Raw genomic sequence first — 21,499 nt, forward strand, 5'->3', positions numbered from 1 at the left:
TTTATCTTTGTTTTTTTTCCTGCAAAAGTAGCAAGTCTCTCAATGGAGCTAATACAGTTTTCTTACATATTATTTTCTTGTATTTCCTTATAACACGCACACAGGGCTTCAGGCACGGACCTAAGAATGACATTCTACTCCTAGGAATAGAAGTATCCTCAATAAAATTTGAAAAATCAGATCTTGTTTAAGAACAGAGGACCTAGAACCACTATTACAGTTTATTCATAGGCTGAAAGCACTTCTATTCAGCACAATACTTGTGAAAATTAAAAAAAAAAAAAACAACACACACACACAGAATTTTACTACATGAAAATAAAACCAAAAAGTTTCTCTACTCACCAATAGCTTCCCACACCCAATCCAGATAAACACCTTCCACCTAAGAACCCTGGACTATGTTGATATAAGACTCTGGTAGAAAGAAAAACATTTAAAAGGAATGAGGGAGGGGAAATTTTATATTATTTTGACTGCTGTTTCATCACACTGAGTCAGCATTTCTGGAACCCTGACTTTGCCAGAGAAAAAACTTCCTTTGGAAAAGCTGATTTTGCAAAGTGAAATAGCAAGGGCCCTGAACTGGAGAAACAGGAACATCAAATGCCGTTGCTTCAAAGCAAGCCGCTTACGGATAGTTTTGAATATCCAAGGCATAGTTCAGCCCTTATCACAGTTCAGAACAAAAATACAGCTATGAAAAGTATCTTCAAGTGAAACATTACTATAAAGTTCCCAGACACTTATTACTTAGTTTTAAAAGATCTTTCAGACCTATATGCTAGAGAACCAAAAGCAAGCTGCCTTGAAAACACTGAGCTCCCAGAGCTCAGGATGGAAAGCTCAGAATATCCAAAATTAATCTCAATGCTTATGTCTATCACAGACCATGATTTTATACTAAACATTTTTCAGTAAAAGATCAAAGACATTAAAAGCAGCCTCCTTACCCAGACTCCTGAAAAACTGCCCAAAATCAGCCAGCAAAATGGGCTATTTCAGGCTTCCAGTTCAATGAATACTTTGCTGGTCAAGTGGCTGACTACTTGTCAAAATTAAGTCTCCCTTTCAGAGGACAAGCATCCATCAAATAGCAGTATCTCGGTTAAACCTTTTTTGTTGTAACTCCAAAAACATCAGCTTGCTTGACTCACAAAGAAACTCCCTGCTTTAAGAGAAGCAGGCAAGAAAGCACCTACAACTCAAATTTCCTTTTAAGAAAAAAAGAGGAATCATAGTAGGAAAGGTCAGAACACTGAAACACGAAGGAAAAAAAGGTAGATTCTTATTTAATAAGAAATTTGGTACAGAAACCTGGGGATGCAGAGAGAGGAGGTGGAAGATGAAATCCAAAGGTCAGTTCTATGCTTAATGGTAATGACAACTTGGGAGTACATCTGTACGCAACTCAGTCGTACTGAACATGCAAGCTCATTACCTATCTATGACTTTGCTCTTACTGTAGGGAATGCTCTAGTGTTTTGTTCTCATTCCTCCCTCTTGGACTAGAGCTCCACAAGCTACTAATGCAGATTGAGAGTACTTTTCTTTACTGAAACAACCCTGTTAACTCTAAATGAGCTCCTATCCTAAAAACACCAGCTCCAGGATAGGTGCTGCAGGAAGGCACAGAAGCAGTGGTAATGCTGTTTGCCCAAACACAAACTGATCCCACAGACACGACAAAGAAGAATGAGCTACGTACAATGACGAGATAGGCAGACAGATACACAGGCAGACAGATAGATAGCTAATAACAATACATACATTCAAAGGCAGGAGGATGTCCTACTCTGAAAACCAGTACCGCCTGCTTCCCGCACCAGATAAAGCACTAAGCAACTGCTGTTTCATGTTTAACACACAAATACACTCTGTTGCAAGTATTTCCTCACCCAACGTACCTTTGCAGCAAGTGAACATTACTACCAAGGTCCCATAACTACAGCTGCTGTTCAACAGGTATCTCACACACAGAAAGACTAACAGACAGAATAATACTTTACTGCAGTTTGTTTCCATCATGTAGTCAGATATTTTATACAAACGGATAAGAATATAGTTAATTTTATAATGCCACATTTATGGTTTTGCAGTATATAATGTCTTATTTCTTTGTAAATTCAAGCAGGCAAAGATCATGTCTATCAGGAAATTAAGTCCTGCTTAATAAATAATAGTGAAGACAAAATGAAATCTCTTATCAATATTGTAACTTAAGTCACCCACTCCGTATGTAGGTAACGGGGAAGGAATACAACTCTACAAACTGACTCAAAACATTTTGGTGCATCAGTAAAACATTACAGTCACCCACTGCTTCCAGCTAAAATACTCCGTTTTAATTCAAGGCGGATAACAATACACCAGTACATTAGAAAAACATGAGAACAAGAAGATTGTAATTGGAGAAGAAAACATCACACAAGAGTAAAGCTCTTCTACAACCTTTTCCTCCAGTAGTGTTATTGAAAAAAGAAAGATCAAGCTCCAACTATTTTATTCCCATTAATAATGCCATTACAAACTACGAAGGGATTCCTGTAGAGGACAATATGTTTACTAGTAATTCCTCCTGCAGCCTGGTATCAGAAGAACTTGGACGAGTTCTAAGTTATCTCAATGCAGATTCCCACAATGAAATTCTACTATTGCCACAACTACTACAATATCCTCTCATGTGCAGAGAAATGCTAACGTGCCTGTGTACACATGTATCCATACATTGGGAAACGTATCCCTCACCAAACAGAAAAGTGTAAGCAGTAGCTCTTAGCACCTTCTCTCGTAGAAAAAAAAAAAAAAGGTCAGATTTACCCTACTGCTGTATTTGAATGCAAACCACCATAGCAAAACTCTAAACACTGACACTCTACCACTGCTTTAAGATCTAATTTTGTATTTCTCAACAATACCTGTGCATAAACCACAAAAGCTTATGGATTCAGACTGAGGAGTTACAGTCTATGTATACATTTCATGTATCTAGGTTAACAGGTTTCAAGTTTGAAACCAAATCAAGTATCAGAGGTACAGATACCTATGCACTTCCCTAGTAATTACAATTGATCATTGATGCATAATGTTACAAAGGGAATAATTCTACTTAAGGAAATTAACAGCTTCAACATTAGCAGAAACAAACAAGTGTATTGTCAGGGACTGAATCAACCACGAGATAATATTGTTACTCATTAATATCTAGCTCCAAATCCTGCAGCCTACCTACCAGGCACCCAGCTTCTCAAAGTGCAAACTTCATGACTAACATCCACAGAATTACAGACAAGATGCTGAACAACTGCCTTCCCCACCCCTGTACTAAATCAAACAGGAACTAATTGATGACACATGAGCCACAGGCTACTTTGGGTAGGTTGTCATGTCTGAGACGATACTAAAACCTCTTCTACTCCAATGGGCCATTCCATCCTCACAGACACCAAAAACTTTAGAGGCTGTAATCACCTTTGAATACAAACCTGACAGAAGCCAAACTCAACTTTCTCATTCCTATGAAGCCATGATCAACACTAATTTGTAATGCAACGTGCCAGAGATTGCTCCAACACCTCGCTCTTCCAGTGTTATTCAACCACAGCCTCTGTGGAAGTGTAATAAAACCACTTTTAAACAAATCAGTGTTTCATCAAAAAAGGAAGCTTCTTCTTCCAGAGAGCAAGAAAGACCACCATTATTCACTGAAGATGAAAAATAAGCCTATTACAAAACTTAATCTAAGTTAGGTTTATAAGCAGCAATGCAATGCATCAATTTAAGACTAAAGACTTAGCAACTCCCATTGGAGGAGAAGATTCGTACAGGGTGATGAAAGGCAAAGTCTGGACCCAGAAGCAGAATGCTGCAATGAAAGATTACAGTACCATGATCTCTGGACAGTCATGCTCGTGACTACAGACATGCAGAATGCACATTTTAGATCCCAGCCCCCTCCCTCCCAGGAAAAATGGAAGGATCTGGTATTGTAGCTCAGAAATTTTCAGTATTGTTGTTGTACAGAATGAAGACATCCCTGCTAGGTGTTCTCTTGAAAAGCAGTGCATGTAGAGTGCATTAGCCTCTATTCAAGCAGCTAGTCTACTGCAATACTTACGAGGTGCACTCTGTGCAAGTGTCAGGAGGAGTGGAAGACCTGTTATCTAAAGCTTCTCAGTTTATTACATATGCATTCACAATTCTGAGCGCTACAGAATTATTTCAAATAAAAATACAAACTTTTGACTACAGCTCGGGAAAAATCAAAGCAACATTACTGTTTGCAATACTAAATGCTGAACTCCACAACCTCCAAATTCGCTGGATTTGAGAGACCTAAATTAAGTGCAAAGAAAATTCTCAGCTTTTCTTAAAAATACGGTTATATTCGACTCTGGCTGGTTATGCAGCATCTGTTAACTATAGGTCTGCTATACTCCATAATCAACTTCTTTTAGCTAACGTGTACAGGGAGGGAGGAGGGAACAAACCAAAACAAAGTTCCTCCATCGAGCTGTGAGCTCCACCCAGAAGTGCAACCCAAGGCACAGGAGTCAGGCTGACATGGCAGCTTGCACGTCTGTGCTAGCCTAAGAGATCTTCCCTAATAATCACACCGGGTGGATCATGCCCCTTAATTCCTGGACTAGTACTGCCTACCAGTTGGGAAGAACCAGCACATTTTGAAGACTCTGCCAAGCATCTTGTCAGTCACGTATAACAGCACCTATGGAAGAGTTTGCTGAAGGAAGCCTTGCCACCCAACGCAAATGGAAGCAACAAATGTATTTGACACAAGGTCAATAATCTAACACAGGACTGCCAGTTTGCTTCCTACTTCAAATGGGAAACAGGAACAGAAACTCCTTCTGCAACAGTTGGAAAGACCACTTCTACTTAGCCAAACCAACACAGCCTACTGTAAGCTGGACATAGAACCCTGAGAATGCAGGGGAAAGTAAGTCAGATTTAAGTAAAATCTCCTCCCTAGATAACCTGCAATATCTGGGGGCCACTGGCAAGCACAACACTTTATTACAAGATCATAAAAAGCCACCCAGAATCAGCATAAGAGCTCCCATCACTTTTTAATGCTAAATACACAATACAGTTTACAAAGGCAGACCTCACTCTCCAGCTCTTTCAAATGCAAATTGTCAATGAACAACACTACATCAGTTCTGGAACTATGTCTTTGTAGGAATTTATATTTGGCCAAAAGGTCAAACTGCATGTGCCTGCAGCACAACACACCACCACACAACAAAAATTCTTTCCCTCCAAACCAAAAGGACCAATGTTTGAGGCTCATTATTAATCAGTCTTTGCAGGACAGACTGCTTAAATGCCAATGCCTTAAATCAGGCACAAAAAGATTACAAAGAGAGATTCCCTCATGGCATTTATTTTTGTTCTATTCGGCAAGAATTTGCTAGGTTCTCTCAACGTGCTAAAAGATAAGCAATAAATTAGCAGAGCTAAGGAACCTACAGAAACCAGATGCATAACGCTAAATAATTTGTGCGTGCTTCCCTGAACTACGGGTATTTCCAAAATACTGTATTGAAATCATCAAAAGAGGAAGAAGGGTGTATCACAGTTCCATCAAACAAAGGAAAACCCTCTATATTTGAAGCCTGAGGTCACTGGAACAAGAAGACCTCCTAGTTTTAGAAATAGCTTGTCTGGCAATACTAGCATGAGCAAAACTAAAACAGTTTCCTGGCAGCAGCAGGCCTCTTACAAGAAAGGACATCCGAGCTCTGGGCATCCTTTATACAACTGTTCTCCAGTACGCTTCTCAATGAAAACTAATTTTGGCATGTGCTTGCTGGGTTTCTCCCCACTCCCCCAAACTGGATGTTTATCCAAAATGCACGGTCCTCTGAAGCATGCGGCTTCTTTGCCATTGACAAGTCCACCACCAGCCACCTTTTAATGCTAAGAGGCTCATTTCCACCTAAAGATCGCCAGCTCCTTACACTCTTGTGATGGGAGCATAAGCACAGCTGCATACAAGGGTTATTAGACAGCGCTACGTCACGGGGCCGCCACCAGCAGCACGTCACCGACGCCTGGAACAGCGGTACAGCTGGGGTGCTTGCACAACCGCTTCGAGATGCTGGGCTTCCTTCCCGCGCTCCTCGGAAGCGGGGCCTGCAACAAGTGGGCAATACCTGGGCACTTCTGGCCCGGCTTCCTCCCACGGCATACATACAAGTTTGTCAACACGAAGTATTATTTCCTTACTATTTAGTTGCACTATAAACAGATACCCAGCTCTCCCTGCACAAAGCGACACAAGAATCTGTTTTGTCAAAATAAACATTACAGAAAAACTCCTCTGTAAAGTTTACACAAAATAAGTTTTGGTATACTACTCGAAGAGATTTTCTTAATCTCTTAATTTTTTTGTGTGACTTTTGTTCAGTACAGTATTTGGGGACTGTTAATACTGTTTCTATGAGGAATTTAACACCTACACGTCTCAACTGCTTGCCCTCCACCCTTATGCAGTTTTGGATAACAAAAGCAGAAATGTATTTTTTCTTCCATTTGGCAACTTTTCTGAATGCCAAGTGTACTTGCAGTTCTCTCCCGCCTCCTTCCACACCCTTTTCTCGCCCTTCTTCAGTATTCTAGTATCCCCAAGGAGTTTCCAGTGAAAGGTCAGTAACAAGGCACTGGGCTTGCCTTTTAGCTCAGATTAACAGCTTTGTAAAACACACCCTTACTACCTAAGGAGTCCTTGAAATTCACTGTTTAAATTCAGATAATACAACAGAAAACACTGTTTTAGAAGAGCATTACATTACATATTTAAATTTTAATTCACGGGTGAAAACTTTTAGTTAAATTACCACTCTGCAGACGAAACCAAGTGCATGACCCCACCGCATGGGGAAAGGTATATACTAAAGGAAATAAGTGCCAATAAAGAATTCCAGGACTCCATCATAATTTCTGGTTTCACTCTCAGAGCTGTCACAGCTGCCATTAAAATGAAAAACCAGTTTTTCAGGAACAGTAATTGGAAGCAAGGATAGGAAAAGTAATCTTAGAGCAACAGAACTCACACGCTCCCCGGAAGATCACTGGGAAACAGCCACCCCGATTAACTTCATTTGCTCCTTTAACAAGGTTTAAGGTTTGTATGAAGGAGAAGTCTTATACCCTTCTGAAAAGAACCAAACCCAGCTTGATACTAGAGAGTTACAGGTACTAGATTACCCCGTTACCAGCTTGACCTTAGCAGACTGGAGTCCAAACAAGACGACGCTGCAGTCGCTATCTGCTTGCTGACGACTACTGCAGCACGCTCGCCAACAGGCAAGATACCCCACAGCTGTTCTGTAGCATTAGCAGTCTTCCGTGACAGCAACGGTCAGAAAACGGGAGTCATTTTTCAACCTCCAACTGGCTAAATTTACCGCCACCCTATTAGCATAGGTTAGAGAACCAGGCCTCAAAATATTCGATCAATAATAACGTATGACCTAGTCTGCAAAATCACATCTGTTGAGACCTAAATCCCACATTTACTGTGAAGAATAGAGATGACAGCAGCTCGCTTCGTGATATTCTTTAGTTACTGTTACTTTGGCCAACAGTTTTAAAGAGAGAGATCTGTAAACACTATCTGCGTAAGCTTCCAGCATGCTCTGACAACCACACACTGAAAACGGCGAGTTTGTTTCACAATAACCTCCCAGATGCAAAAGCCTTGTTGACATCCATATTGTCAGGCCAGAAAACCCAAGAATGACTGACTGCTTCTTGGAACAAAATAAAATAAATAAGAACAGGCAGGACAGGCACCCCTTTCAGGACATCCCGCTAGCCCCCTGTAAGCTTGCTGCTACAGAGAGAAGGGCTGCACACCAGGGCATCTGAGGGCAGATAAAAAAAGCCCACAAAGCAGAGGCCACCAGCATAATCAGCCCAAGAGAGCAGGTCCCCCACCAACCACCAAACCCCCCTGCCGAGGCAAGCCATGGTGTGGGAGCTCTCCCTGAGGGCTGCTGTCGCGACAGACCGACAGCACGAGGCGGCGAGAGCTTTTTGCACGCCATGTCTCACAGGCAGCAGCATCAGCCACAAAACCCTTCTCCAAACACACCCGGGCCCCTGTCAGAGATCAGGCTGCAACACCTAACCTCCAGGTTGTACTTTCTGAAGCAAGGTGAAGGAAAGAGGAGTGAAAGGTGAGAGACCTGGAGAAGACTTTGTGCTGTGAGAATAATTTCAAAGGAAAACTAGGAGCTTTATGTATGCTGGAGATGTTTAATTAACGATTCCTACCTACACTCACACCAGGTTCTTAAATTCTTTTAACCAACAACCAGCCAGCACTGAATCAACAAGCACAATGTTGTCTAAATCAGAGCTAGAGTATCTCTCCGTATCAGGGCTATAACGGAATGAGAAGCTTACAAACAAAATAAAATGCCACAAAAAGATCAGACCACACCTGGGAACAGGGATTTCTGACAAAGTTGTTCCTCCACACACCAGACTCTGGACTCCTTCAAGGATGACACAAAATATTCAAGAGCATTTATTTTAGATGAAGGACAGCTCTTCCAGAGGGAAGGGGAGTGAAGACACGATCACCTGCCATCACCAGCCAGAGGAAGCTCTGGCCCCAGATCCAGGAGCAGAGTCCCCACAAAAGCACCCTCTAAACCAGCAAGATCCACAGCAAAACTAGCAACACAATCACCTTTTTTCCTCCCATACAAGATTCACACGTGTAAGAGCATCTTAGAACATAAAATAAATTTGTTAAGGTTTTTTTAAGGTTTTAAAGGAAATTATATGTATCTTCCATAAAAGGTACCTAAAGGTCATGTACATAAGGCGCGCAGTAGACACCCATACATACGCACACACAGAACGGTCACAGAAAGTAAGCAACACTGGCACACAAATAACAAAGCCAAAATGTTTTGTTACCGCTTTTGTTGTGGCCCTGCTTCCTTCAAATGAATCCCAACAAGCAGGAGCAAGTAGAATTAGGTAATAGCCTCCAACTTTTTTGTGTAGCTACACAAAAGAGAGATACCGTATGTTCATTACATTTAATTAGCATGTTCAGATTCAGTAATTCCACGAAGTTTTAGACACAAGAAGTACGCAAAGCCACAAGACCAGGCAGCACACAGCTGTGCTCATCAGTTGCATCAGCATTCCTCAAGCTCCCCAAGGCTCAGGTCTAGCTGAGACAGACCTGCCAGTCGAACTGCACACTCTCTTCTTCAGGTGGGCTGGACCTGCACTTTGAGACAGGAGCGCTACACGTTTCAAAAGGCTAAGACCATGCTTGAAGATATCCAGTCACTTGTACCCCATAACAGAACCACACTCCTACTCACCACTTCATTTTAACAAATCAGAATGGGAAATTACATCCAGCAGACAAACAAGGGTGGTGGAACGGCTTTTCACCTTGTCATGTGTAACTTCGTGACTCACCGAGCAGAAACCCTGAACTTGCTGCCAACAATGCCAACATGCATGAGCCATTGTCCACAGTTATTCGCACACTGTAATTTGATCTTCTCTTTAATACATCCACGTTCTGTATAGCAGACTTTACACTAAATGAAGGAATCTGCATTAGTCATCACCCAGCAGCAGTTGGGAATTGAAAATGAAGCATCGAACTTGGCCGGTTCTGGCTGGCTACCAAGCTGTGTGAAGCAGGTAGGAGGAAAGGGGTAGGGCGGCTAACTTAGAATAAACCTTCCAATACACAAAACCAAAAAGCATCACTTGTCACAGAAGCAACATCTGGACCCTTCTGCTCTTACAAGCCTGAAGAGGTAAGGTCCTCCACAGAACAGTATCAGCACAGGTAGAGGTTAAAGTCTGCCACGATTCGTACCAGCAGGTACCGAGATGTTTGGGTTAAAGAAGGAAGTCCCAGTGGCCGCAGCAAACTAAAACCCCAGGCTCTGTCCACACCAGGGAAGGCAACAGCAAAGCAGCCCCCATGACTCTTCACACACCTGTATTAAAAGGGAGATGCTTTAGAAACCAGTGTGACTGTAACCAGTTTTTAACACATCCCACCGAGCCAACCACTGGGACATTTCCAGGAGTGATGCCGACTGCTTTGCACCGTACCGATGTAAGCACCAGCTACTTACTTACCCCATGAAAAAGCCTTGATTGGACCTCAGCTGCCAGGCAGATCAGCAACCATAAAGCCACAGCTATAGGTGGAAGAACTGTTGTGATCCCAGGTTATTAACACTAGGTTAAACGACAAACAACAAGCACTCAATATAATTTAATTTTTCTGAGTTTTTATTACAAGTTTACTTTCTTTGGCATTTCACACAAACTGAGAGGTGACGAAAATGCTTTTGTGGCAGGTTTTTCGTGGGGGTTTGGCTTTGACTTTTTCTAAGCTTTGGTTTCTAACGCTCTTTCAAAAATAATTAATCAGGAGAATTCCAACACCTACTTCAGGGCACCTTGAGTATGACAAGGTTTCCTTCTTTCCACCAGTTTCTTTTACCCCTTTCACTTCTGCCCTTGTTTTCCTTTCCAGGACAGCCTTTGACATCCCTTCCCACAATACAGGTTAATACAGACAGAGACTAAAAAAAAACCAACTCACTCACCCAGCAGCATTCATGCTGTTTTCTCTGCTTGTTTAATATTAAATTTCCTGAACAAGGAAACTTTGTTAGACAGACTCTAAACTTAAGAAAAAACTATTTGTCAATGACACTTCAATAAAGCCAGTATATGTACTTGAAGCTAGAACAGTGCCCTGAAACCTGATTTATTTGCTTGGAACCATGAATATATTTGACTGAAGTCCACAGGCCGTAACTGTTAAGAAAGCTGGAAAAAAAATATTTATTCCTGTGAACCACTAGCAAAGTTTCCTTGCAGGTATTCCAGACAGACAACAGCTGCAGAACCAGAAGCCCTCCTCTGTGAACATGGTACCTTGTCTAAGGCTCAACATAAAGTTATTTGTGTCTCAGAGACATAAATAATCAAAAGCCTAATACTAGCAACACATTGTCTTGCTGCTGAAAGCACAACAAAAAAGCTCAAAAAAACTGGTCAAAAACAAACAAAAAACCTTCCTAAGACAGACACTGAAGCCCTTATAGCTGAATATTTACATATATTAACGTTTGGTTAAAAACTGGTAAATGTTCCAATATTGTATTTTGGTTCATTTGAAACAACAGATGGATTTTATTTTTTAAGTGCAACTAATATAGAGCTGATTTCAGCTTCAGAAAGTGTGTTGTACTTAACGTTCCAACTAGCGATAATATGAATTATTTGGGTACTGAAACATATGCCAGGTTGTTGAATACTTCTGGCCAAGAAACAGGCAAACCAACTGTACATCGCAGGCGTGGAGCTGTGGCCACACGGCAATGAAAACAACTGTAGTAAAATAACCAAATATCACTGATTTTAACTAAGACTTGGCACATTCTAAGTTGCCCCTACAATTGGCCACAGATTAATAATGCAAAAAGGTAGTTTTAACTACCCAGAAGAGAAATCTAACCTTGCCCAGTCATGATGAGGGGGACACCACATTTTAGCTGTGCTGGTTTCCCAGAGATGTTTATACGACTGACTGACTACCAGCAAACATGCATTGACTGGTATCTGTTTGCATTTTTGGAATAAAAGATTGAGACGTGTCAATCAAAAAACATCATTCTTTATCATCTTGGAAAACAAGGTGCAAACACAAAGTTTATGAAAATTAATTACCAAGAAGTAAAATGAGGTAGCACCTGAGTTTGCATGCTTGGCTTTTTTTATTACAGGAAAACCACTGGTCTAATTGAGATGGAGACTTACCAGACTACACTGTATTAAGATATAATAATATATCTTAATTATTAAAAATAATACGAGACAACTACCAACCCAAAGCATTCTTACAAGACAAAATAGAGAAAAATGTAAGCACTAAAAATTTCCTAACTCATCAAGCTGGCAGCTGAAGAGACGCAGCTCTCCCAAAGCTCTGAGGCTTGTCAGACAATCCTCCAGGATTGTCAACGCTGTATTTATCATGAGCTTAAATACATTAATTTGATGAGCAGCTTGGGGGGGGGGGGGAATGAAGTGTTTTTGTTTTACCTTCAACTGAAAGCTATGTGGCAGGGAAGCACAGAAGGAAAAAGAGAAGGTTTATTACCGTTTCATTAAAAGTAAAAATTTCAGGATCTGCTTCATTAACAAGGAAACTTATGTTCTGCTTGTGAATATGACAATCTTGAGAGCTGTCAGCCACCAATATGATATCCATGCCACTCCTCAGGTACCACTGTTCTGAACTTTAATTTTACTAGATGGCTATAAAAAGAAAAGAGGTTTTACAACACATTTTATTTAAAGAGACTAATCCAGTATTTTCTAGTCTTTGAAAGATGCCAACAGCACACGGTGTCGACAAAGCCGCATGCAGGACCGGAGTGCATGCACTCCCAACTCCCTCTAAAGCTGCAGTCACTCAACGTTTTTACTAATAAAATAGAGGATTGTTTTGCTTTGAATTTTTCAATCATACAGAACGAAAACACGACTGCAATTGTCACCTTCACAAGACTGCTTGTAATGTATTCGTAATTACATTACAAGGTTTTATGTTCTTGTAACTGTAAATAATAATTGTTGTCATATGAGTACAGAAAGGCAATCTGCATAAGGTACAGAACAACCCAGCCAGGAATTTATTAGTAGTAAACTGCAGGCATGTCAGTACGTGTTTGCAATGACTCTGGTTATCACCAGGGATAACCAATACATCAACTTTAAAGGTCTTTTCCAACTTCCAAGCACAGTCACATGCAAAGATGGAACCAAGTCTCTGCAAGGAAAGGGAAGAAAGTTACACTGCACCAGTCAGTTCACCTTTGATGAGACAGTTTGGGGGGGCCCTCTGGCAGACACCAAAGCAGAGAGCTAAGAACAAGCCCGAGTATTTAACACCAGGTACTGCTGGTTGTCCTCAGAGTCTGAGCTCCAGAACTGCTACTCACATGACAAAGTCTTAGAAAGCATCAGCTATGAAAGAATAGATGACAAAAAAAAAAAAAAAATGGAAACGGAAATGTAAGACAGAGGTTAGGTAGTAGAAAATTATGACAGGAGTCAGGTTTCCATCACTTCTCTTTCCCTGTTTAGGAGGCCCACATACTAACAGTAAGGAATTTTTAGTAAATACACCCCAGCATCTGCAACTTCATTTAATACAAATTTCTTTTCAGCTTTAAGGTAAATGCAAGCATAAGGATTTTTGTAGTGATTCTACAATCCCGATTACATTACATGGCTATCCAAAAACAACCCCGTTGTTAGATTAACACTCCTAAAAGCTCACTGCAAACTACAGAAACAATGGATTTTAACAAAGGTTAATCCCCTGTTTCACCTACTGAGTTTACAGAAAATAATTAAAAGGATGAAAAAAACCACTTCAAAATACCAGTTATTTCTGGAAACAAGAAGCAGATGTTCTCCTCTGTTTGGCTCAGCTGTGCTACAGTACAAGAGTGCCTTTGTTATGCTGTCAGCAATAATTTATTTTATTTATTACAGCCATTTTATAATGCCCATCAATGTACTACTTGTGCATGATTTAGATTCATGCAGATCTATTTCTCTATATATAAGATATTGAGAAGCATCACATACACGCTCCAAACAGCAGACACTGTTATGACACAATTGTGCAAACTGGGTTTTTTCCTCTTTCCACTGTATTAATAAAAAGGGAACAGGAAGAGAAGGAGGAGTTAGTATTGCCAAATGAGGCTGAATTAACGTTAATTGAGAATTACTGAAACAAGACAAAGTTAGGAAAATACAAGAGCTTGAAGTATAAAAATAAACTCCAACTCTTTAAGTCCAACGCAATCAAAGCCTTCTGAACCACTGAAAGGAAATACTATCTAGAATAAAGTCATGAAGAACTAAAAGGAGACTATGTGGGAAAGAAGACCCATTAAAAATGGAAAAGAGCATGCTCACAGGAGAATTAAAAAAAGGAAAAAGGAAAAAAAAAAGTAACATAATCATTTGATACTTTGCCTGATCAGTCACTGAGACCTTATCTGTAGGTTGGCATTAAACCACTCCCCAAAGGACTAACATCACTGCCTTTGTATGGAATGATAAGGAATTCCGGGCCTCAAAAAATTAAACCTTTAACGACAGCATGCACACGTAGTGGCATAAACATTAGTCTTTCCCTCCTACTGCTTTGAACAAATGATTTCCTTCTATTAAAATATTCCCAAATCACTAATGTCCCCAACCTGTGACACAGGAAACAGGCACCCTGATGTGCACCACAAAGCTAGAACACCGCACGGAGGAATGTGAATCCCGCGTTCCCAACCTGTTAGAACCAGAGGATCTGTGTGTGTAAATACTCGCACATTTAACACCACACAGACATCAGCACAACCCTGGAAGAAAAATCCAGATAGTAAAATATTTAACAAGTGTATGAAATCCTATAGTTCAAATATAAAGTATTACACTCTTTGCTTTTTTTAAAAAAGCGATTGTGTCCAATTACTACAGAGGTTTCCTCTATGTGACAAGACAGTGCGCGCTGAAGAGATGATTTGTTTAGGATAATGTGTCATCAAAAAGAACATCTGAGAAAACCCTTGCAAATTCTGCACTTTCAGACTGAACCGGAGAGACAGGCAGATTCCCATACAGTGTCAGCACACAGTCACAGTCAACCTATGTAACCAACTAGTCATAAGTTTTACTCAAGCAGGATGTAAGTTTTACTCCTGGAGCGGCAATCTGTCCACAAGCAGACAAGAAAGGTAAGCTTGCATCACATACCTGTATATTTTTATGATGCACCAGGGCAGAGGGAAGAAAGACAAGAAAAAAAAATTCAAATATTTCCCAGGCTTTGGTAGTACTAAAGGAAGTTTCTAAATGGAGTAACAGAATAAACAGAACAATATTACGTGAAAATGTACACATCATTAGAAGTTAGCTACAATCTCTAGGAGTTCATCAAAATAATTCCCTCCACCAAATACATTAAAGATTATAGCACATGAAGTATCTGAGCAACAACAACCAAAAAAAATCAAGTGTGTACATGTCTAATATGCATAACTTTATACACTCAACAATTAGCAAACATTGGAATGTTACCACAACACTGAAAACTTGCCCTAACAGAGATTTTTCCAAACAAAAATATTTGTAGCATCAAGATTTAAAATTTTTACTTGAGCAAGCTATCAAGATAGTTCTACAATTTACTTATTTTAGGGAATTATTTAATATCTCCGTTCTTAGTTCCTTAGATCTTACAAAGTAAAACGAAAAAGTCCTAAAAATCAGAATCACATGGATAATTGTAGCACCCATAAGCAAAATCTGACGTATGGATTATTTATCTGTATTTTTCCAGTGACGGCTGTACAGATGATAGTTATGAAGCACCAGACCACACTGCTAATCAGCGCAGCCCCAACCCTGTAATTTGTAGTACCCAGGTAAACTGCTCGTATAAACTGCAGATCAGAGAGGGGGGCAGTAAGGGACTGAAAGGGAGCGAAATTCATGTGGTCAAGCAGCTTCGGCTTATCTTAAAATCGGAGTTTGGGGAATTTCAGGGGTTTTCCTGTATAAAAATGCAGTCCAAGGGCATGAGCAGCCCCATGCAGCTCATTTGGTGTGGGAGGAGCTGATGACACCTTTCCAGGAGAGTAGGAGGGCAGAAATGAATCCACACTTTTTGTCTGTGCACAAACTGGATCCTTCAAGACAGGAGTCACCAGCTCGTACACCCTGCACAGGGACACCTGAAACGGGTCTGACCCCGATGGCTGCGCTAAGCAGAGGTCAGGGAAGCCGACACAAGCCTTGCAGCCTACAGCAGATAGAAGAAAGTTGACAAAGCAGGACACTTGGTGCGATAAACAAACAAAAAAATAATTTACACTGCAATTGTTTCCTCTGGTTCCCTTATCACCCTATATCCATCTGTCATCATATCTCAGAGCATACGCTTGGGAAATTCAGCAGAGCGCAGCCATGGCAGGGAGAATCAATTTTTTTGCTTTGTGTCTGAAAAGGTAGTACAGATCCCAGCAAGGGGACCCCTCACACACCATGCTGTTGAAACAGCAAAGTGCTTTGCTTGAAATCAGGTCAGTTTCTAAATGTACATAAACAAAAGCACCCAAAGAAAACAAAAGTGATTTGGCTGTAATTATCCACTCAGCAACAGGCAACAAGAACAGAGGACCCAATCCTGCCAAGTTTTAAGTACATGTTTAACTTTAATCACAAGTAGTCTCACTGTGCAGTGTCCCTAAATGCTTGCCAAAAAAAGGACCAGATTAACAAGGGAATTAAGATGGCCTTTTAAAATCATTTTAGAGATGCTATTAGTTAGACTGGCAAAGGTTAGGTGTGTTCTTTTCCACAGTTGAGATACCTTGGCAAATTCAAACCTGCACACAACCCCACTGTCAGTCTCAATGGGAATCTAAATAGATCTACACCTGCCCCGACAAGCATGGTCCACTGCAGCTGGACACAACAATATCTGACAGTTTAGCATTACAAGGTTAAGTAAAATATCTATCTTAAGGCAATTTTGGCCAAAATAATGTGACAATCCTAAAGAATTCCATGACAACTGCTGGGGGGGGGAACTGGGGATGGCTTAATTAAAAAAAAAAAAAAAAAAAACCAAACTAAAACTAAAAAGCCCTACATAGCCATGAGATATCAGTTTAGCAAGCAGCAGCAGCGGGCAGATGTTTCGGGCCAGGCCACATTACCTGTTCCCCAAAGTCAAACCCGTGACAAGCCAGCGTGGTATGCTAGCTCCTGAATGACACTGCTGTGATGAACCCAGTTGCCCAACACTGCAAACCACACTGGAAAGGAATTTTGCTAACCGAAGACTACAGCTGAACGGAAGGAAAGAAAGGTCTGAAGCAAGAGGGGAGTGATAAAAATAAGAAATAGAGACTGCTTCATCATTAATTTAGCGAGCAGAAACACAAGGAGGAATGTATCCGGTATCCCAAGGCAAAGTAAACATTGGACCTGAAAACACTGGGCATTTTACGCACTTGCAGAGTGCTTTGGAGGGGAACTGGGGTCTCTATCCTGCTAGGACATACTCCGAAGCAGCCTCTGCGTCAGATCTCCCCGAGTACTCTTTAGATAATTCACTTAAAAGGAAGACCAAGCAGGACATGCTGCTCTTCATGAAGTATCAAGGGAGAACAGATGTTTCCCGGTCTCAAAAGGGACAGACTCAAAAGAGTGTATCATTTCATACCACTAATTCTTGAGCATGTTTTGGAAAAAAAAAAAAAAATCACTGTAAGGGAAACAAATAAAAAAAAGCTAGGGTAACTATGCAGACAAACTCCAATCGGCCTTTCAGCGAAACATAAATACTATCAAACATATTTCATTATTAAATGAACGCTCTGTGGCATTACCATTCCCAAAAATACATGGCTGATTACAGACTAGCTTGTGGGGAAGGGACAGAGAAGGCAGTTAATTGAAAATGTGTTTTATTGTAACTAACCAGCCTCGCACATTTCTACACTCCCACTCACTGGGGAAATATCTCTTTATGAAGTCTGTGAAGCATAATTAAGTTTGGTTTTGTTTAAATCTGCATCACTGCACAGGTAAGTAAAGCTCGCTAACTTTTCCCAGAAGTTTTGCATCACTGAAATATGCCTGATTTTACTTTTCAGTGATCTACCTCTGCTTCTTCCTACAGCTTGCCCGAAGTAGCTCGTAAGGCGCGGTATGCCCCACCGGGCGCGGTACTGGAAGTTTGAAACGCTGTCGGTCCCGAGAGGTCCGGCTTCGGAAAGCGGAAATAAGCAGAAATAAGCAAATAACCAAACTCGAGGCAGAAGTTTGCGGCGCCGGCTCGGCCGTGTGCAGGGCGCAGGCACGGCGCTCCCCGCAGGGCGCCTGCGGGACACGGACCGGCGCAAAGCAAAAATAACGAAAAATATAAGTCAGGAGAGCCGGCGGGGAAGGCGCTGCAGCCCCCTTACCTCCGGGGTCCTCTCTGATGGTTTCTTTCGCAAAGCCTGTTTGATCTTGGGGTCCACAGGAGCGCTCATTCTACTGCTCTGCTCCTCCGGGTCCGCAGGTCCTCGGGAACAGCAGGCGGGGGCGATGCCTCCAGGCGCGCCGGGAGCGCGGACAAACACCGGGCGGTGAGCCGAGCCCAGCCCAGCCCAGCCGATCCTGCCGCCCGGCCCCGCCGCCACGGGGGCCCCTCTCGCCGCTGCCCCGTGGCGGGGCGGGGACGCGCCCCGAAACTTTCCCCGCGCCAGGGGCCCGGCCGAGGCCGCGCCGCTTCACGGGCTGCGGCGGGCCCGGACGGGGAGGGAAAGGCCGAGGCGGGAGAGCGCGGGGGAGCCGGGGCCGGCGGAGAGGGCAGGCCCTGGGGCGGGCGCGGTGCCCGCTGCCGGGCTGGCTGCTCACCAGGCGGGCGGCTCCTCCGCGACGCTCGGGGCGCCTCCGGCTGCCGGCTCAGCAGCGGGACGCGGGACGGGTGGCGCCGGCTCCCGCCGCCGCGTTCCCCCGGCGGCCGGCGCCGCTCCCCATCGCGCGGGCCCAGGCGGCAGCGCGGCCCCGCCGGCAGGAGACGAGTCCGCGCGGGCTGCGGGAAGTTACCGGCCGGAGCGGGACTCTGCGCCCGCCCGCCCGCTCCCCGTGCGCTCGGCCCCCTACGCCGAGCGGCTCCGCCCGCCGCGACCGCACAAAGCGACGCGGGCGGGCGAGGAGTTTTGCGACGCGCGCGAAAGGCTCCTTCGGCTCGGCGCGCGCCCGAAACTCGGCCCGCTCCTCCCCTCAGGCCGCCTGCAGCCACCGTCGCCGGCCCGACCCCCTACCCCGCTCACCCAGCGCACATCACCCCCGAGCAGAAAAGTGCGAGCGCGGGCACTTTAACCCAGAGAATCAGCAAGAGGGGCGGGGCGGGACTGAGGGGCGGGGCTGTGGAGCTCCGCCCCCGTTTGCCGTGGGGTGGGGAGGGGGCGGGGCGAAGGAGCAGCGCGGAGGGAAGGCTCGCGAGGGTTGGGGCGGTGCGCGCATGCGCGCTGGGGCGGCGCGGGGCCGCGGCCTGGCGGGCGGGAGGGGCCGGGCCGTGGGGTCCGGGGCCCGGCGGCCCAGGCAACGGGATGCCCCGGGTGGCGGCAGCGCCGCCCGGCAGGGTGCTACGCGCCCTCTTCCCCCTGACAGGCTGCCGTTCTAGGGCACCTGCCGAGCGTCTCGTAAAAACATCTTCTGCCGTGCCTTTACACCCGGGCGTAACTGATTTTTTGCATTAATTGCATTTTGACGTTAAATGGGATTTACTTCTTCCATTAAGAGTTTCCACAGGCAGCGAGAACTTCCTCGCCATGACACCAACCATAAGGACGTCCTTCACCATTACCCCAGGGCCGCACGGGCGTTCCCGCCTGTTCCTCACAGTTACAGTTCACAGAATATTTTTACCTTCTCAACCCTTGAGCTTCTAAAAGTCCCAGACTTCAGACCCGGGGCTGTGGGGTGCAGCGTCCCCAGGCGTGTGACCCCATCCCCGCTTTGCCCACCAGGCCTTGCGGTGCCCGGCATGCCCGGCCTACCGAAGCTGGACCTCGGCCTGCAATAAAACACAGTTGCACGGAGTCTTGCAGGGTTTTATAAAGTGGACCTGGCCTAGTTCCCGACTCCTCCCCAGACGTGTGTTTCCAGTGTCCGTGGCCCCTCGGGGACACCAGGAAGCAGCCCTCTATCAAACATGCCCCTGAAGACTTCCTTCCTTACACCAAGTTCCATTTTATAAATTCATGAGATCAAAGCTAGGCAGATACACAACTTGTGTTTGTCCTTTCCTTCCTAGTAAACAAGAGTGGTTTTGTTTCTTCCCTTTCTCCAGCTATTCCTTCCCATTCTCTTTACCGCTTGCCCTTTATGGCACAATTGTCTTTGTAGTACTGAAGGACTCTATTGGCCCTTCCAATTGTTTTATAATATTTCTATTAAGTTGTTTTATAATATTTCTAGTGTTTCTTTCAAAGAAAAATCTGAGGAAATTTGACATTTCCTCAACTGCAGAATTTTTGGGGCTGAGCCTAGCCCGGATCTTAAAAGCAACTGTTCCTAACAGAATAAAGTCATTACACTACAACTGCTAGAGACACAATAACATGCTCTCAAAAACAACAATCAGGTAACGACACAGTTTCAGTCCCATCAAATCTATTGAGACTAATATTTTTTGTTTGTTTGTTTGTTTACTTCATTTTGAACTGCTGTGGTAAAATGAATGTTTCCAAATACCATGTCTATTATTGTTCCAAAGGTCAGAAGTTTGTACTGTTATTTGGCAGAACATGTTATCCTTTTTCAACTTGAGTACATAAAATATTATTTCCAGTAGTGTGGGAATCTTCTGAGATTCCCTGCCAGGAACTCAAATTGAAAAGCTGGAGGTAAAAAGTTCTCCTGAGTAACGGAGGAGAAGCAAGTAGAAAAGAACTGAAGCATGAATCCTTTATTAAGAGATTCTTTTTTTCTTATTTTTTCCTTCAAGTTCTTTTCTTTCTTTTTTTTAACCAACGATGTAATAGCAAATCAAGTAATTTTTCTTTATCAGCTCAGTTTATAGTTAAAGATGATATAAAAGACTAGTCAGTACTCCCCAAGTGCAGGTGGCTGGGGAAAAAAGAACTTGATGGCAGACTAGAATAAAAAGCATAACTGAAATCTATGCATGCCAGATCTCAAGGATCTGTAATGATTTACATCCTGATCTTAGTTTTTAGGAGGTAACTCATTCTGCCACCTATTCTAGCTGTTTAACATTCCTGCAATCAAAATAACGCAGAAGTGGGCATTCAACATGAAAATAAAATCAGTAACCTAAGTATTCCTTTTTCTTTTGCACACAGATTGTCATATTCATTGTACATCAGCCAACAGACATGGATCGAGCAGTAAGGTAGACAGAGGTACTCGACAGGAGCCAAAGCTGCCATTCCAATTTAATTGCTTGGCTCAACTGACCCGTGAAACAAGACTTTCCTCACTCCAAAAATACCTGAATTTGGGTAGGTAATGGCTCTAATAGCTGCAATTATTCCAGGGGCTATTTTAGTTGTCAGGTTTATTTTCCCAAATATCTGGAGAACAATGGAAACGAGTGTCATGATCCTAACTGCTTACTGGTGTTACAGCCTATGTCTCCACATGGTAAAGCCTATGTAGTTAAACACAATTAAGAAGCTTTCACAAGTGAGTAATTTCAGGGCTGGGATTAAAGGAGGTGGCCAAGCAGGATGCCTATTGTCTGTGCAGAGGGGAAAATTTGCTTCCCTTTTGTCTGGATTGTGTCACTCTGCCCGAATAAAGCATTAGTTATCACATAGGCTTTTATTTATTGGAAAGGAACAGTATCTGTAGTCTTGCATATAAG

General features: G+C 43.1%; 1 protein-coding gene across 7 annotated transcripts in view; it reads right to left on the reverse strand.

Moving 5' to 3' along the window:
- RAPGEF6 (Rap guanine nucleotide exchange factor 6) overlaps positions 1-18,218 on the reverse strand; it is a 133,045-nt gene extending 114,827 nt beyond the window's left edge. For 5 of the 7 annotated variants that reach the window (XM_080400445.1, XM_080400443.1, XM_080400444.1 and 2 more), the window contains exon 1: positions 18,084-18,218. In XM_080400445.1, coding sequence (XP_080256571.1) covers positions 18,084-18,152 — 69 coding nt within the window. In that variant the 5' untranslated portion in view covers positions 18,153-18,218. Of the gene's footprint in view, positions 1-345; positions 7,529-18,083 lie in introns of those variants that run through there. The other 2 variants (XM_080400448.1, XM_080400446.1) reach the window with 2 other exon arrangements.
- Between the last annotated feature and the right edge of the window lie 3,281 nt (positions 18,219-21,499).

This window comes from Falco punctatus (assembly GCF_963210335.1).
Source record: "Falco punctatus genome assembly, chromosome: 8".
NCBI classification, from domain to species: Eukaryota; Metazoa; Chordata; class Aves; order Falconiformes; family Falconidae; genus Falco; species Falco punctatus.